Below are 19,622 nucleotides of genomic sequence, written 5' to 3'. Positions count from 1 at the left end.
TGTGATGGATGATAGGATAGGATGTTGCATGTAATTTCAATGTTGTTTGATTTGCATTGTGTAGCAGAACATTTGCTGTAGATAATCTCACTGCAACACCACATCCATGTTGCTTGACATAGGAATTTTTTCAAAGAACCGTCAGTCAAGGTGACCACCCCACCCACTTAGCCTACTAGCTCCCCGCCCACTCAGTCTGTCTTTCAGACGTCATGGTAGTTTTTATATCTAGAGGACTCCTGATATCGCCAGGTGTGATAAGTATATTTTTTGTCTTGATCTATTGTCTATTACTGTCTTTTTGCTAGCTAGGGCCATCTACTTTAAGGCCTGCCTGTCTTCCCAGTAGCCTAGCTGGTGTGTGAACTGCTGACTGCTCATAACTTGCAGATGATTGTTGACACATCAACCAGGATCAAGGGGCATGGCGATTTGTAACCTGGTTTGGTAATCAGTGGCTGTACTGGAGGGGGAGTGGTTTCTCCTCTCCTAGGCAATCAGCAATTAGTACAGGAAAGTGTTCTCTTCACCTCTACTGAGCAATTAACAATTGGTTTAGTCTCCCATGGTTTCTCAGCGGCAGCTGTAAGCGGCGGTCGTGTCAGTGGTGGTCTCATCAGCAAAACTAAGGCCGTCGCCGAAACAAAGACGGGTCTGCCGAGTTGTTAGAGGAAGGAAAGAGTGAATGACTCTACACCACTCTCTCACTTGTGTATCTTAGATAGTTATTGTATCTCATTTTACTCTTTTGTAGTTTTGGTAACTGCAGTATATACAATAGTATATGGACACACCTTCAAACTAGTGAATTCAGCTATTTCAGCCACACCCGTTGCTGACAGGTATATAAAATCGAGCACACAGCCATGCAATCTCCATAGACAAACATTGGCAGTAGAATGGCTGTACTGAAAAGCTCAGTGAGTTTCAACGTGGCACCGTCATGGGACGCCACCTTTCCAACAAGTCTGTTTGTCAAATTTCTGCTCTGTTAGAGCTGCCCAGGTCAACTGTAAGTGCTGTTATTGTGAAGTGGAAATGTCTAGGAGCAACAACAGCTCAGCAGCGAAGTGGTAGGCCACACAAGCTAACAGAACGAGTAAAATGTGTCTGTCCTCCGTTGCAAACTGCCTCTGGAAGCAACGTCAGCACAAGAACTGTTCGTCGGGAGCTTCATGAAATGGGTTTCCAGGGCCGAGCAGCCGCACACAGGCCTAAGATCACCATGCGCAATGCCAGCGAGGGTTGGACTGGTGTAAAGCTCGCCACCATTGGACTCTGGAGCAGTGGAAACCCTTTCTCTGGAGTGATGAATAACGCCTCACCATCTGGCAGTCTGACGGACAAATCTGGGTTTGGCGGGTGCCAGGAGAACACTACCTGCCTGAATGTATTGTGCCAATTGTAAAGTTTAGTGGAGGATGAATAATGGTCTGGGGATGTTTTTCATGGTTCGGGCCCCTTAGTTCCAGTGAAGGGAAATCTTAACGCTACAGCATAGATGATTCTGTGCTTCCAACTTTGTGGCAACAGTTTGGGGAAGGCCCTTTCCTGTTTTAGCATGACAATGCCCCCGTGCATAAAGCGAGGTCCATACAGAAATGGTTTGTCATGATCGGTGTGGAAGACCTTGACTGGCTTGCACAACCCCATCGAACACCTTTGGGATGAATTGGAACTGGAACTGCCAGGCCTAATCGCCCAACATCAGTGTCCGACATCAATGCTCTTGTAGCTGAATGAAAGCAAATCCCCTCAGCAATGTTACAACATCTAGTGGAAAACCTTCCCAGAAGAGTGAAGGCTGTTATAGCAGCAAAGGTTTGACGAGCAGTTGTCCACATACATATGGCCATGTAGTGTATCTCTTACGCAACTATTTGTTCTTAATCAAACAAAAGTTTGTCAATAATTTTTTAGGTTCATGATTAGGTAGCGTTCTCCGGGCATCCAACAAACCCAGATTCCTCCGTCGGACTGCCAGATAGTGAAGTGTGATTTATTACTCTAGAAAATGCGTTTCCAATGCTCCAGAGTCCAATGGTGGCGAGCTTTACACCACTCCAGCCAACACTTGGCATTGCGCATGATTATCTTAGACTTGTCTTAGTTATTGTGCTGACATTGCTTCCAGAGGCAGTTTGGAACTCGGTAGTGAGTGTTGCAACCGAGGACAGACGATTTTTACGCACTACACACTTCATTCAGCACTTGACGGTCTCGTTCTGTGAGCTTGATGGCCTACCACTTACAGTTGACCGGGGCAGCTCTAGCAGGGAAGAAATTTGAAAAACTGTCTTGTTGGAAAGGTGGCGGTGCGACGGTGCGATGTTGAAAGCCACTAAGTCATTAAGGCCAGTCTACTGACAATGTTTGTCTATAGAGATTGCATGGCTGTGTGCTCAATTTTATACACCTGTCAGCAATGGGTGTGGCTTTAATAGCCAAATGCACCAATTTGAAGGGGTGTCCATAGTGCATGTTAGTGCACTACTACTATAGTGCACCCTACTTAAAAGCAGGAGATTATATTTTTTTAACCTTTATTTAACTAAGTAAATCCATTAAGAACAAATTCTTATTTTCAATGATGTGCTCGGAACAGTGGCAGGGGCAGAACAACAGATTCAGATTCAGATTCAGGGGCGGAATGACAGATTTTTACCTTGTCAGCTCAGGGATTCGATCTTGCAACCTTTCGGTTGCTAGCCCAAAGCTCTAACCACTAGGCTACCTGCCGCCCCCTATGTGCCAGGTAAGATCAGGGACGGTATTGCGGTGAAATGGAAGAGGAGAGAGTTTGTAAATACAGTGACCTCGAAGAGGTAGAGAATGAAATTCACTCAATACTCTATTTAAACAAGAAGGCCAAGGGGGTGTGGTATATGGCCAATATACCGCGGCCAAGGGCTGTTCTTACGCACGATGCAAAGCGGAGTGCTGGATACAGCCCTTAGCCATTGTATATAGGTCATATACCACAAACCCCCAAGGTGCCTTATTGCTATTATTAACTGGTTACCAATGTAATTAGAGCAGTAAAAATAAATGGTTTGTCATACCAGTGCTATACGGTCTGATATACAGTGCATTCGGAAAGTATTCAGACCCCTTTACCTCTTCCACATTTTGTTACGTTACAGCCTTATTATAAAATGGATAGAATGTACATTTTTCCTCATCAATCTACACTCTCAGACCATGAGAAACAAGATTCTCGGGGCTGATGAAACCAAGATTGAACTCTTTGGCCTGAATGTCAAGCGTCACGTCTGGGGAAAACCTGGCACAATCCCTATGGTGAAGCATAGTGGTGGCAGCATCCTTGATGAAAACCTATGGATCACGCTGTTTCAAGTTTGTCAGCATTCAGCGGTCATGGGCCAATTTGGAACAAAACTGTTTGGGACTTAGTGGAAACCTAGCATCCGTGCAGAGCTTTTTAAAGTACCAGTCCATGCAAGCACTGATACAGGATACCACTGGCCAGCTACCTAGGACCTGGGTTGGAGGTTTTGATGCAGTCAAGGAGGGAACATGGATGTGGTCAGATTGGTCCAGGTTTTATTACACTAACCGTAACACTTACAAGCCCAATAACACTGGAGTAGGAAAGGACTGTCTGGAGATGAATGCTGCAAGTGAGAAGCGCTGGTTCGACATGCCCTGTGAGTTCGTGTTTGCCTCTCTCTGTTCCAGAAGAATGTAGGCTACGAAAATGGCACAGCTACTTCACCTCCACCTCCAGGGGACAACAGACTACACTTCAATATCAAACCAAGATCTGCCAAATCACTGCAGTTCACCACAATGACAAATAAATCCTGTATTCACAAAAAAAAGAAGCTAGCCACCGAACTAATGATTAGCTAGCATGCCATGTCTAGCGTTTCAAAACACTGTGACAGCAGTATTTACAACAGACGGCAAACATTTAGCTACCAAAATTAAATGGTCTTTGAAGTTCAATGCAGACATTTATACCAAGTCATTATCTGCTGTTAGCTAACTACTGTTTTGGTAGGCTAATCTTTCAAGTTAGCTAACGTTAGCTAAGCTAGTGATGAAACTGTGATGTTGATAATTCTGCTTTTGAAATTAAAGATAAATGACATACTCTGATGTATTATTACTTTTTTTATGCAGTACCATTAGTTAGCTAATGATTAACAAGTTGTCATGGCAAACCTGACTCAGTTACACCAGCTCTGTCAGGAGGAATGGGCCAAAATTCACCAAACTTATTGTGGGAAGCTTGTGGAAGGCTACCCAAAACAACATTTGACCCAAGTTAAACAATTTAAAGGCAATGCTAACAAATACTAATTGAGTGTATGTAAACTTCTGACCCACTGGGAAGGTGATGAAACAAATAAAAGCTGAAATAAATCATTCTCTCTACTATTATTGTGACATTTCAAATTCTTAAAATAAAGTGGTGATCCTAACTGACCTAAGACAGGGAATTTTTACTAGGATTAAATGTCAGTAATTGTGAAAAACTGAGTTGAAATGTATTTGGCTAAGGTGTATATAAACTTCCAACTTCAACTGTACGTTTTTCCATCAGCAGACTATGATCAATAATGTCAAAAACCTCACTGAAGTCTAACCTATTAAATGACATGAACTATAAGCTTGCTAAATCATTTATTCATGGGTTGTTGATGGCTTAGTAAACATACATACCATGAATAATTGCTTCGTAGATATATGAATTAATTATTTATTCAGGTTAACTAATGCATTAACTAATGCATTATCCTCATTGTAAAGTGTTACCATTCCCTGTCTTTCATATCTGAGGCTAAATCCATGAGGCAGAGAAATGTGACAGGCAATATGAGTCCAGACAGTTGGGAGAAAAACCCAGCCGAGATAGGGAGTGAGAGAGAGACAGGGATACAGTGAGCGCAATTCAATTTCTCCCCTGAATGAAGGACTGAAGATGCTCTGAGACGGGGCTAAAAAAACTGAATGGAAAGGCACAGGGACAGAGTGTCCTCAGACAACAATGTGACAGCCACCTGGGCTCTATGAGGAGGGAGATAAGTGGAGGAAGCTGCTTCTATTGGGCTATTGTCAGATGTAATGAGTTTTTGACACCTGGTTATATTAAATTATACTTCACTTGATTAGCATCTGCTTGGCTCTCCAGTCAACAGCAGCAGGAAAGGGCAGGGTGACAGCAGAGAAGGATAATACAAATTGAAGATAAACTAGGTTTCCATCCAATTGGCAACAGATTTTCATGAGAATATTCTAGAATCCGCAAAAAGAAAATATGCACATTTTCCCAACAGTGGTGTGTTTTCATCAAATGGACTTGTAGCGGGCAAAAATCAGTGTGTGATGATGTAGTGCACTGAAAATGTACAATACTTTTAACGCTCAAGTTTTCATGTCCCGAAAAAAAATCTAAAGTTCAATGTTTCCATCACATTTTTAAATCTACCGATTTTTGTCAAAAACGGTTGCGTTAAATAGCAAATGTGCCTACTCTGGTCTTGGCACGTGTGCTCTAACCAACAGCTTGCAGATACAGTGCCGGTAGGCTAGTTACATCATGAGATTATTATGGATAAGAGCAAGGATATTTTTATTTGTCAAATGGCAGTCAAGCAATAATCCTCATGTCACCAGAATAAGATCCTCAATATTTTTGAGATAGGAGCATCAAGATCACTGTGCACTAACACCATACTCTGAACGTCATCATCATTTATTTAATCTGTAGCCTAATAAACTGCATTGTTTTCCGAATCGTAGTGGAAGGACCACACTACCTTATCATCGTGTGACTCCAATTTGTTTCTTCCCAATATGATGGTTATATCAATATTTGCGCATTAAGACGTTTCCACTGCCATTTCTCGCATAATTAATTTTACAGACACAAAAACATCCCACCATGTTGAATGAACAATTATCTGTTTGCATTTCTAAAATTGTACCCAAACTTCCTGTTTCCATCACAGCTGTGGTGATTTTTTATAATATGGGTTTTATATGTGCATAAAAACTGTGGAGAGATTCGTTGTTAGTGACACAAATCATGACGCGATAAAAACATCTGCTTTACTGCCGTCAAACTGTAACCGACATTTCAAAACGTAATTTTTTATTTAATTTAATTACTCTTTATACACATTTCCATTAGAACCATTAGAACTCACAGTGATAAAGCGGTCAGATATAAATCTTACCTCATGCTTCAGATCGATAGTGAAGTCAGACTTGAGTGGGTCATCTCTCACTTTGTTTGCGAGCCTGCAAGATCAAATCACTGTCTATTAGAATTTGCAGTTATAAATATTATTATTTTCCTAGACCACTAAGAATTGAACAATGATTAATGATAGAATGAAATAAACAGTATAAAATAAGTTATTGTCCAGTAGACCCCATTATTGCTGAGATGTGGTCGCTATTCAGGTTTCTAAAGACCAATAAGGAAAATAGATCTATGGGTGCATCCATCAGATCAAACTGATAGTTCTAACTAGGTTTTGAAGCTATAAAGTGTTTGTTTTCAACTTATACGGAACAAAAATATCAACGCAACATGCAACAATTTCAAAGATTTTACTGAGTTACAGTTCATATAAGGAAATCAGTTGAAATAAAATAAATTGGCCCTAATCTATGGATTTCACATGACTGGGCAGGGGTGCAGCCATGGGTGGGCCTAGGAGGGCTTTACCCCAAAGGTGAAGAAGCCGTATGTTACACGTGGTCTGCAGTTGTGAGGCCTGTTGGACGCACTGCCAAATTCTCTAAAACGATGTTTGTAGAGAAATTAACATTCAATTATCTGGCAACAGCTCTGGTGGACATTGCTGCAGTCAGCATGCCAATTGCTCGCTCCCTCAAAACTTGACATCTGTGGCACTGTGTTGTGTGACAAACTGCACATTTTAAAGTGCCCTTTTATTGTCCCCACCACAAGGTGCACCTGTGTAATGATCATGCTGTTTAACCAGCTTCTTGATATGCCACATCTGTCAGTTGGATGAATTATCTTGGCAAGGAAGAAATGCTCGCTAAGAAGGATATTGTCACGTTCCTGACCTGTTTTCCTTTGTCTTGTATTTATTTTAGTTGGTCAGGGCGTGAGTTGGGTGGGTTTGTCTATGGTTGATTTTCTATGTTGGGATTTTTGTGTTCGGCCTGGTATGATTCTCAATCAGAGGCAGCTGTCAATCGTTGTCCCTGATTGAGAATCATACTTAGGCAGACTGGGTTTCACGTGTGTTTTGTGGGTGTTTGTTTCCGTGTTTGTGTTTTTCACCACACGGTACTGTATCTGTTTTCTGCACTTCGTTTATTTGTTTTATATTTTCAGTGTTCAGTTTTTCCGTTATAATAAATCATTCATCATGAACACTAACCACTCCGCGTATTGGTCAGATCCTTCTCGCCTCTCCTCGTCCGAGGAGGAGGAATATGACGAACGTTACAGATATAAACAAATTTGTGCACAACATTTTAGAGAAATACGCTTTTTGTGCGTATGGAACATTTCTGGGATTTTTTATTTCAGCTCATGAAACATGGGACCAACACTTTACATTTTTGTTCAGTGTACATTGTTTACAAACAATGTACTAAAACAGCTTATATTTTGGGTTCTGATCAGATAAGACAGTTGAACTAATCTCACGAGGCATTCATAAGTTATATTTTCCAAGAAGAAATACAGTAGCTATTTAATTCATTTAGAAGTTTTAAAAAATGGATGTACAAATCACAGATTGCACCTGTAAATAAAGGTAGATAGAGACAACAAGAGTTAAACAAGGTAGATATAGATTAGGATCTGACCTGTCAAGCAGGGGGATGCTAAGGGCCCAGGCAGCAGAGAAGTCTGGGTATTTAAAGATGGAGGGGTTCTCTGCAAAGGCGTAGTGGTGGATGATGGTCGACTCCTCATCATGAAGAGGTTTACCCAGGAACCACTCCTGAGGGATGGATGTGATATCATCAGCATCATGGTGACATTGCTGCTAACGCGCCACACATCTGGGCTGTATTCATTGAGGTTATAAACATTAGAAACATTGCAGAAAGACATTTTATAGAAAGAGCAAACATGTTAACAAACTACTGCTTGCATGCATACACTTATTTTATTCTGATAAATGGAAGCATATCTCTGAGGGTGTCACGAATCCCGCTTCCTGAGTCTGTTTTTGCCTGTGTTCTGTCCTGGAGTGTTTTTCCGGTGTCCTGGAACGCACCCTGTCTGGTTGCCGGGCGACGTAGCTAGTTGGGAGATCTCTGATTACCCGCACCTGTATCCCATCAGCTATCTGCACACCTGGTCCTGATCATCACCCCTCCACTTCATAAGCTCTGACCTGACATCCATTCCCTGCCGGATCGTTAGCCATGAACAGTATGTTGTGCCAGCGTATCCGCCTCCAGTTTGATAGAGTTTGTTTTGTTGTTTTGTACGTCTTGCTTGCCTTGAACTTACCTCAGTTTGTTCTGTCTACAGTCATTCACCCGGAACACTCACCCCATCCCTGCCTGGTCGTCGGTGGCTTCTGTTACTCCCTTGGATCTGCCTATTCACTCCCATCAACTCACCTCCGCTGCCCGCTCCGCCACCTGGATCATTCTACCTCTACGTTTAAACTTGTAAATAAATACTCACCTTCGTCCTACTCTCCTTGTCCTGGTCTGCTTCTGGGTTCTAATTTAGAAAACCGTGACAGAGGGGAGTCTACCAGTTATTGAAGTAGAAGCTGTTTTTAAAGTACCCAAAACTATTCTGGGACTTTATTTGACCATAGTAAAGATGGTCCCTGTGTTAATACTGAATCGAATTGAGTCTAAATTGAAGTCACACATACCAGAGTGATTTATTAAAATGAGTCATAAGGCAGCCTACATCCTTTCCTCATCCCTGATATAGCGCTGTGCACAGAGCTCAGGGCTGTGTGTGGATGATGAGATAATACTGAATTCTATTTCTCACTTGGAATTGGAATCCCTTACAGGTTCCAGGCTGTCCTGGCTAGCAGATGGAAGGTTCACTTAATTATTATGCATAGTTTTTCAGAGTAAGAATAACTTGAACCTCTGTTCTCTGTTAATAAGAACAAAACAATTTTTTGTGAAGATCTAGTTTACCACCGGGAGGTGTAATTAGTTTGATGTTGTTCATTGGACGGTATCGGGATATACTAATCAGGATGGCCGTTGGATGACATTGGGCTTTGAGTTCTCATGCTTTGGTTTAAAGCCTGTTTCAACGGTCCAGGCTTATCAAAAAACAAATCTTTCATCCATAAAAATAAGCAACAAAAACAGAATTTTTGAACTCCCAAGACAACAAGAAATATATGTTTGACCGAATTATTGATGGTAACAAAATCCAAAAAGTTTAAGCATTCACTTTGCTGCAGTCAATAGGATGACAGGTGTTGCTTCGAAAACAAACTAAGCAACACCTCTTTCAACTGTCATTATCTGGTTTTATCCTCAGAATCCACTTTTTTAAAACAAAATGAATATTAACTCAATAACACTATGGAGGACAAAACCTTTTCTATTGGCATCCTGTGCTCGTGGTTTAAAACAACTAGCTAATCAACATGCAACACCTGGATCCTGAACCTCAGAGAGAGTGGCTCTGGAGACGAGCTAGAAGTAAAATGGTAGATTTAAAAAAAATATATATATTTTTTTAATTTTTTTATTTAACCAGGCAAGTCAGTTAAGAACAAATTCATATTTACAATGACGGCCTAGGAACAGTGGGTTAACTGCCTTGTTCAGGGGGCAGAACGACGGGGATTCGATCTAGCAACCTTTCGGTTACTGGCCCAATGCTCAAACCACTTGGCTACCTGCCGCCCCAAATGATGACACCTTAATAAACCCTGCCTGCATCTGTGCTGCCGCTAAAATACAATCTTAACACCATTATTATTGTTGGAGTGAGACAGATTAAAATAGGCCTCCGGAGAGCGAGGCAGCTAAAGCAGCTCATACTGTGTTTGACAGACAGCCTGCTTTACAGGCTGGTTGGACAGCAGGCCTACATTCGTCTCAGATATTCCAGAACTAGGAGCAGCGCAAGCTAGGCAACGGCACAAGGTCTGAGGAGGATGTCGGCTTCTATCTAACATTTCGTAAAATTCCTCTTCAGACAGACAACTCTCCCAACAAATAATGAGTTTGGGTAGGCAGAGCTTAAAATGCAGGCAGGAATTGTGTTTAGCTAGAGCAGAGATGGGCAACTCCAGTCCTGGGATGCCAGAGTGGTGTCACACTTTTTCTCCATCCTTAGCGAACACAGCTTATTAAATGAATCGCATTCTAAACTGAAGTTGATTATTGGAGTCAAGTGTGTTAGCTGGGTTCCCCGAGGACTGGAGTTGCCCATCCCTGAGCTAGGGCAACAAGCGGATCCGGCAGAGACGTTGCCGGTAACACGATTCCTATTTCTGACCCGACCACTCTGTCCCAACTGACGCTAGAACTTCTACAGATGTGTTAAGCTGGAGCATTGGTATATTGCCGGAAGCAACCTGTCTGTCTAGAGACTAGGCTTATGTGGGCCCAGATACAGGATCCAACCCAATGCTTAATGTTGGAATGAAAAATGATGTCCAATACTCACTTTAATTTGACCATAACCAGGGTTAGTATTTCAGAGACGGTATTCTGCTGAAGAGGACCATACCCGGAATATTTTTTTTTCCTTTTCGAAGTTACCAAGATAGTCCATCATTAATTCCAGACCCTAGTCACTGCTGTTGCCTAGGGTGTTGGTTTCCAAGACTAGGTCCAACCCACTGACTCTATTACAGCTGCTGAGACAGAAGGCTGGTGCTCAGTGGGGAAATTCCCCTGTCGTTGGCTAAGGAGAAGTGAAGTACTGTGAATACGGTAAGTAAAGACTGATACAGAGTGGTCCCTCCGTATAAAAATATTATTATTACAATCCTAAGTCGGTGGGTCACTTACTTTTCTCCTGTCAAACTTCCTGAGGGCCTGGAGCAGTTTGGTCACCTTGACGTTAGTCTCCTCTTCCAGAAACACCAACCAGGATGAGTTCTTCCCAAACAACAAGGATAAGCTGAGGAAGCGGAAATACTGTCAGGGTCACCAGACCTTTGCACAGCTTATTGAACCAGTGGATACATTCATGACATGACCTTTCGTTTTGACCTCATTGTAGGAAAAAGGCTAGCCTGGTCCCAGATCTGTATTACGCTCTTGCCTACTCCATCATTGTTGTCATTGTTAAGCATGAGAATTCAATAAATAGTTGGCAAGAGAGCAGAAACAGACTGACACCCAGGCTAGCAAAAGGCAGAACAGGGCATAAGTTGAGGGGTGGCTATAGGTAACTATCATAGTATGGTAGCTAATCCTGTTATACAATAGGAGAAATACCTTCTAAAATTCAAACAAATTAAGTATTGTGTATATTGGTCATGCTGTACTAAATCAATAATACTTTCATATAACCTCCAATATTGCTACATGATTATTTGCCAGAGATTATATGTTTTTGCCTGACCCTAGCAGGTGGAGACAGCCATATGCTGCATAGTAGGGCTGTGCATCTTTCCCTTACGAGGCAATTCAATACGTATCTAGATACATGAGCTCCGATAGGATACAAGAACTACACGTTTTAATTTGAAACGATTTCAAAGACTTTACCCCACCGCCACCATGGGGCACTCTGTTCTCAACGTTGACATCCGTAAACCGTTCGCCCACACGACGCCATACACGTGGTCTGCGGTTGTATGCGGAGGCCAGTTGGATGTACTGCCAAAAATTACGTAGGAGGTGGCTTATGGTAGTGAAATGAACATTCAATTCTCTGGCAAGAGCTCTGGTGGGCATCCCTGCAGTCAGCGTGCCAATTGCACGCTCCCTCAAAACTTGAGAAATCTGTGGCGTTGTGTGACAAAACTGCACATTTTAGAGTGACTTTTTATTGTCCCCAGCACAAGGGACACCTGTGTAGTGATCATGCCGTTTAATCAGCTTCTTGATATGCCACACCTGTCAGGGGGATGAATTATCTTGGCAAAGGAGAACTGCTCACTGACAGGAATGTAAACAAATTCGTTCACAAGATTTGAGAGAAATCTGTTTTTTTGTGCGTATGTAACATTTCTGGGATCTTTTATTTCCGCTCATAAAACATGGGACCGACACTTAACATGTTGCGTTTATATTTTTATTCAGTGTAAATAAACATCTGCTGCTGATGGAGCTCATGAGCTGGATCTGTCTGGTGTGTGTGTGTGTGTGTGTGTGTGTGTGTGTGTGTGTGTGTGTGTGTGTGTGTGTGTGTGTGTGTGAGTGTGAGTGTGTGTGTGTGTGTGTGTGTGTGTGTGTGTGTGAATGACGTATATGTCTATGGTGTATGTAGGCACCTGAGCCTGGCCATTAGGGAAACTATCAGTTGGGCGGGGGGGCAATGTTAGATTTGATGAAGGGATGGTGAAGCTCGCCCAACATCTCTTGAAAGCTGTATGTGCATGCATGCTTGAGTTGTCTCCGGCAGTAGCTTAAGCTATTTATATTCCAGTAAATCACAATTTTCAAAAATGCATTTGAATAGAATTACCTAGCAAATTATATTGGTTGTCACTCAACAAATAAAGCCTAATATTGTGAGGGACATTTTACAAACATTTAAATGCTGAATGTGACTCGTAGATCAGAAATAGGCCTAAATCTCGTTGGTCAGCGCACGAGTGCACAGTTTGAATAGGCTACTGATATTTCCCGGGGTTGTTCGGCATGCAAAATGACTTGCAGATCAATGACCAGCAACATAATTACATTCTTGGTTCAACACTGAAGGAGAGGACGCAGTTGTCACAAAATATGAGGGGTATTTTCAGAAGGTAGAAAGAAAGTAATTTGAGGCCCAAAAAATGTTTAACCGCCGATTCGTCAACTTTATCGGTGAATCGTTACATCCCTACTGTACTGTATGGATGGGAATTACAGGATGGAAGTCTTTGTGAATGTGGGTAATGGCTGCGCTTTTGAGAGCTGACAGGCCCAAGCACTTACTAAGGCAGCACAGGAAGGATGCTCCAGTCTCCCTCATTGTCTGTCAGACTGTGGAGGAGCAGGACCGGAGGTGGTGTCTGAAAAGAGAAAGAGTTTTTAATTAAGTCAAGCCCAACAGTGGGATCTCTGGAAATCTTTAGTAAAGAAGTATTGACTTCAGAGCAGAGTAACTAAGGAAGTGTTTACAGTAGTAACCCAAGGAAGTATTTTCTTTACAGCAGATTAACTCAAATAGTATTTACTTTAAAACAGTAACCTTTTTTTTAATTTATTTTTTTACCTTTATTTAACTAGGCAAGTCAGTTAAGAACAAATTCTTATTTTCAATGACGGCCTAGGAACAGTGGGTTAACTGCCTGTTCAGGGACAGATTTGTACCTTGTCAGCTTGGGGATTTGAACTTGCAACCTTTCAGTTACTAGTCCAACGCTCCAACCACTAGGCTACCCTGCCGCCCCAACCTAAGAGGTAGTCTTCACTTTACAGCAGTAATCTCGAGCAGAGTAACTAAGAAAGGAACTCTTCAATTTAGAGCAGAGTAACCAAAGTCTTTAGTTAACAGCAGGAGGAAAGACAACCTAAGGAACCTATGGAAGGACAGTCCTCAAAGAATCTGGTTCTAGATTAGAAGAAATTGTGTTTGTTTAGTTGGAGACGGCAGTGGCACAGAAACAAAGCCTAAGTACTAGAGCTGGGACGATAAACCGAACATTTGACACCGACCATAGCGGTCACTTATCGCAGGCATTTTGCTGATGTTGTTCATTACAATAAGTAGCCTACACCAGAGAAATGTGTAGTTTGAATGTTTGCTAATATGGGCGATTGTTAAATGGACAATTTACAGCTACAACCATCAGACTACTAGTAGTAGTAGTTTAAAGGGTCATCCTTTTATCGCAATTTCAGGCAATTTATCACAATAAGGATTTTTGTTCATACCGCCCAGCTCTACTAAGTACCTATAGAATGGTTATTTTAAAACAAACAAACTGCGTGTAGCCTAAAGGTACTCCGGTGTGCAAACTATTGCCACAAAGTATTGAAGTATTTGACTGCCCTAACCACTTTCGTGAAAACACAAAACTTGGGTTTCAATCAAACCTTCTCGGATTCCGAGGTCAAGGGCATGTGAGGTATTCAGTAGTGGCCTGAGGTGGTCTCACACAGAGAGGAAAACAAGGGTTCATGCATGACTGCATCCACTCCACTCAGCAGACTGGAAACCAAGGGGGACCATGCTGCTCACAGACACATAGCCTCTCTCCAGCTACTCAACAGCAATGCCCCACAAATACCTAGCATCCCACCATCATAGTACTGGACTGTAAATCCCTAACCCTAGCCTGTGTCCAGTATGTTAACCACATTAGTCAGCCGGGGGTTTGCCAGCAGCTCAGTCAAGCCCCATATACACACTAACAACATAACGAGGCTCATAATGGCATATTCACCAGTCTAAACTTGACTTTCACCTCAGGTAGTAAGAAACAGTTCAGTTCAAACACCAGGCAGGCTGTAGGGACAAAAACCCATCGCTTTTCACCACTTCAGAGAGACACAGCCATCACAGACACACAGTATGCTAAGCTTTACTCATGGAGTAGACTGGGTGGGGTGTGTGTGGAAAGGGTGGGGTGGCTTGGTCCCCGCAACAGCCAGAGCCTCCACACTCATACGTACATGCATGCTCGCACGCACGCACCCACACACACGCACGCACAAACTCTGCGAGCTCTTGCAAGGGACTGTCTTACACACAGCCACTTTTTATAGAGATATGCAGCTGAATCAGTCTGACTATACACTGAGTATACCAAACATTCAGAACACCTTCCTAATACAGAGTTGTGCACCCCTCCCCTCAGAACAGCCAGCCTCAATTGGTCGGGTTACGGACTCTACAAGGTGTCGAAAGCGTTCCACAGGGATGCTGGCCCATGTTGACGCCAATGATTCCCACAGTTGTGTCAGGTTGGCTGGATGCCCTTTGGGTGGTGGACCATTCTTTATACACACAGGAAACTGTTGAGCATGAAAAATCAGCAGCACTGCAGTTCTTGACACAAACCGGTGTGCCTGGCACCTACCTCCATACTCCGTTCAAAGGCACTTAAATATTTTGTGTTGCCAATTCACCCTCTGAATGGCACACATACTGTACACAATCCGTGTGTTTTTTGTATCAAGGCTTAAAAATCATTCTTTAACCTGTCTCCTTCCCTTCATCTACACTGATTGAAGTGGATTTAACAGGTGACATCAATAAGGGATCCGAGCTTTCACCCAGATTCACCTGATCAGTCTATGTCATGGAAAGAGCAGGTGTTCTTAATGTTTTGTATACTAACTGTATAACCCCTATAGGGAGGCCAGCCAGATCGACTAGAGTGATTGGTTCGAAACGATCCAATCGCTGATTACTTTGTTTTGTACAAAGCCCCTTGTTGTCCTTCGTCACCACAAACGACTTCAATGATGGCTGTCTCTAATAGATCTAGCTGGCCTCCCTGTGTTGACACAGGAAGCCAGTCTCAATGTCCCCCTGGACGTCATATAGGGGTTATGCACTGACTATACAAAACATTAAGAACACCTGCTCTTTCCATAACAGACTGACTTAGTGAAAGCTACTTTATTTCATTGCACTACTGGACAATACACTATGCTACCAGTACCTAGTTCTCTCTACCTCTCAGATGGGGATACAAACTGAGACAATGATCCCTTTCCACATAAAAAGCAATGCTGACACCATGTGGCAAGAAGCATGGGCTGCACTGGTGCCTCTTTCATGGCTAATTGATGTTGATTATGTTTGTTGTGAAAAGACATATCCTTTATTTCATTGGTTGTCTACGGTATCTGTACAGAACTTATCAACTCCACTCCTTAATTAGGTTTTATAACACAGTGTTAAAGGAACAATCTGCAGTTCAAAAAACAACAAAGCAGGGACCCCGCCTCTGTTTTGGTAAGGGATGGGGCTGGAGAAATGTAACCACTCTCAATGGCTTTATTTAATTAATTTAAAAGTCTAGCTTTCTCGCTCACAAGCCTGCACTATAATTTGATATTGCGTCCTCTGTCTCACTAACACACTTGACCACCATTTTGAAACACTTTAGCTGGAAGCTTCACCGAAAAGCAATTCAATGGTGGTATTTCAACGTGAAGAGTTGAACTTGACACGGTTACACTAAACTGATGGTTTTCCACACAAATTATTCCAAAAGAGTAACGGCTATATGGTCCACAGGGAGGAAAGAGGAATAAGTAGGTAAGTAACAGCTATTTGTGGCCATGAACCATATTGCTTAGAGAAGATGGTTGAAGTTAAGGGATGCTGTTGTTTCTCTAAAAACCAGTGTGTGTGTGTGTGTGTGTGTGTGTGTGTGTGTGTGTGTACCGGAAATCCACAAATGTCCCCACAAGGATAGTAAAACAAGGAATTCTCCCTCATGGGGACATTTCCCAGGTTAGGGTTACAATTAGGGGTAGGCGTTAAGGTTAGGGTTCAGGGAAAATAGGATTTTGAATGTAAATACAGGATAGTAAAACATATGCTGTGTGTGTGACTAAGTGGCATTGGTGGCGCTGGTGGTACCTGTGTGAGGCTCTGAGTCTGTTGTAACAGGTCTGCTCTCTGTCTCTCCGCCCGACTCACGTGGAATGAGTTACTCTGGCTCTGGATCACAAACACTATCTCTCGCAGGTCTGCAACACACAAACAGCACAGGAACAGATCAGAGACATGCACAGACCAGGTAAAAAAAAGAAAAGAAATACGCACATTGTCAGACATTGTCAGAAAAACACAGCACAGGATGTGAATTTGTGCAAAAACCAACACAACACATTCCCTTTCTAAAGATATTCTAGAGATAATTAACAGCTCTACCTTACTCTGACCTCCATTGTTGACAATCACCATCCCCTTAATAAGAATTTCATTTGGCCTGAGTGACAAATGTCACTGTCTCACACACACACGCACACACGCACACACACACACGACAGTAAATGATGATCAGTCAGACGGGGACTAACTAATGCAGCGGCAGAACACAACAGATAGCTGAATCAGACTAAAGCCCAGCTGTCCACTGTGTGGCAAGGGCAGAGAAACAAGATGGGCAGCCTAGTAAATATTATTGAGTTTCTCCAGTGTGTAACGAGCCTGAGCGTAACAGGGAGCCTGCTGATAGTTTGCTGTAGCCGCTCGATAATGTCTCTTTAACAGCCTTGATCGCTCTTCAGGGAAGTGGGCCGCCTCAGCGTGTGAAACGTTTACATATCATTATTGTCACCTTTATAGGGCTCATATTACAGGCCCCACTAATGCAGTCGGCCTTAATGCGGAATCCATTTACAGAATAGTAATGATGGAATGGGGGCCTTGCCTGGGTGACGAATCACATCGGTGGCCATTGGAACGACTGTAAGCTACATAAGCTCTCGGTCTCTCTCGCTTGCCAACGGAATAACAACCTGGCTGAAGGATTAATGGAGTGAAGAATGTGTGCAATTTTGGCACCATCACACAGTTCAATGGAAATATACCCAACGACCGGCATCAAATCCCCTAAACTGTCTGACAATTTTACAGCCCTTTGCTCGGAGGATTGTGAAAATATACACTGAACAAAAATATAAACGCAACATGTAAAGTGTTGGTCCCATGTTTCATGAGCTGAAATAAAAGATACCTGAAATGTGCCAAATTTGTTTACATCCCTGTTAGTGAGCATTTCTCCTTTTCCAAGATAATTCATCCACGTGACAAGTATGACATATCAAGAAACTGATTAAACAGCATGATTATTACACAGACACACCTTGTGCTGGGGACAATAAAAGGCCACTCTAAAATGTGCGATTTTGTCACACAAACAGATGCCAAAGATGTCTCAAGTTTTGAGGGAGTGGGCAATTGACATTCTGACTGCAGGAATGTCCACCTGAGCTGTTGCCAGTGCATTTAATGTTAATTTATCTACCATAAGCCACCTCATTTTAGAGAATTGGCAGTACATCCAAACCGGCCTCACAACCGCAGACCATGTGTATAGCGTTGTTGTCACACCCTGGCCTTTGTTATATTGATTTTCTTTATTAGTTTAGTTAGGTCAGGGTGTGACATGGGGGATGTTTGTGTGTTTTGTCTAGTTTAGGGTGTGTGTATTGTTTAGGGGGTTTTGTAGTATGTATGGGGTTGTGTTCAGTGTAGGTGTTTAGGAAAGTCTATGGTTGCCTGGTTTGGTTCTCAATCAGAGACAGCTGTTTATTGTTGTCTCTGATTGGGAGCCATATTTAAGGCAGCCATAGGCTTTAGGTGTTTGTGGGTAATTGTCTATGTTGAACGTTAGTAGCTTGTGTGTGCACTTTCGTTTATAGCTTCACGGTCGTTTATTGTTTTGTTAGTTTTGTAAGAGTGTTTCGTGTTACATCTTCGTCTAATAAAAGGAAGATGTATGTCTCTCACGCTGCGCCTTGGTCCGCTTATTATGACGATCGTGACAGAATTACCCACCAAACCAGGACCAAGCAGCGTGGTAAAAAGCAGCAGCGATGTCAAGACTCCTGGACGTGGGAGGAAATCCTAGACGGGAGAGGACCCTGGGCACAGTCAGGGGAATATCACCGCCCCAAGGCAGAGATGGAGGCAGCACGGCGACACGGTAGGAAGCCCGAGAAACAGCCCAAAAAAAATCTTGGGGGGGGGGGCACTTGGAGCAGTCGGCGAAGTTGAGGGGTGAGTCTGAGATTGTCGAGGAGTTGTTGACGAAATTGGAGGAGAGTGAAGAGAGAGAGCTGTTGGTTTGGCAGAGTATGCATGGCATTCTCCTTGAGGAGCGTGTTAGCTGTCCGATGCCACCTGTGTCAGTTCCTCGTACTCAGCCTGAAACTTGTGTTAAAGTTCCGGAAGATTTGATGCCGGCTATACACACCAGGTCTCCAGTACACCTTCACAACCCGGTGTGTCATGTTCCTTCTCCACGCAATAGCCCTGTGGTGCGTGGCCCCAGCCCAGTACCACCAGTGCTTACACCACGCACCAGGCTTCCTGTGCGTCTCCAGAGCCCTGTTCCTCCTCCACGCACTAGCCCTGTGGTGCGTGTCTCCAGCCCATTACCACCAGTGCCTACACCACGCACCAAGCCTCCTGTGCGCCTCCAGAGTCCTGTGCGTCCTGTTGCTGCTCCCCGCACTAGCCTGAAGGTGCGTGTCCTTAGCCCGGTACCTCCAGTTCCGGCACCACGCACCAGGCCTACAGTGCGTCTCAGCCGGCCAGAGTCTGCCGTCTGCCCAGCGGCGCCTGAACTGCCCGTCTGCCCAGCGGCGCCTGAACTGCCCGTCTGCCCAACGCCGTCTGAACTGCCCGTCTGCCCAACGGCGCCTGAACTGCCCGTCTGCCCAACGCCGTCTGAACTGTCCGTCTGCCAAGTGCCGCATGAACTGCCCGTCTGTACTGAGCCTTCAAAGCCGCCCGTCTGTACTGAGCCTTCAAAGCCGCCCGTCTGTCATGAGCCTTCAGAGCCATCTGCCAGACAGGAGCC

General features: G+C 43.4%; 1 protein-coding gene across 3 annotated transcripts in view; it reads right to left on the bottom strand.

Moving 5' to 3' along the window:
* LOC120018461 (beta-1,3-glucosyltransferase-like) overlaps positions 1–19,622 on the bottom strand; it is a 148,950-nt gene that overhangs the window by 43,551 nt on the left and 85,777 nt on the right. For all 3 annotated transcript variants that reach the window (XM_038961681.1, XM_038961682.1, XM_038961683.1), the window contains exons 4-8: positions 16,670–16,779; positions 13,063–13,139; positions 10,981–11,092; positions 7,825–7,961; positions 6,207–6,270 (exon numbers count right to left, since the gene is read on the bottom strand). In XM_038961681.1, coding sequence (XP_038817609.1) covers positions 6,207–6,270; positions 7,825–7,961; positions 10,981–11,092; positions 13,063–13,139; positions 16,670–16,779 — 500 coding nt within the window. The remainder of the gene's footprint in view (positions 1–6,206; positions 6,271–7,824; positions 7,962–10,980; positions 11,093–13,062; positions 13,140–16,669; positions 16,780–19,622) is intronic.

This window comes from Salvelinus namaycush, chromosome 23 (assembly GCF_016432855.1).
Source record: "Salvelinus namaycush isolate Seneca chromosome 23, SaNama_1.0, whole genome shotgun sequence".
Taxonomy (NCBI): Eukaryota; Metazoa; Chordata; class Actinopteri; order Salmoniformes; family Salmonidae; genus Salvelinus; species Salvelinus namaycush.
Note: the sequence above shows the minus strand (reverse complement) of the source record. Positions and strands in the feature narration are given on the sequence as shown.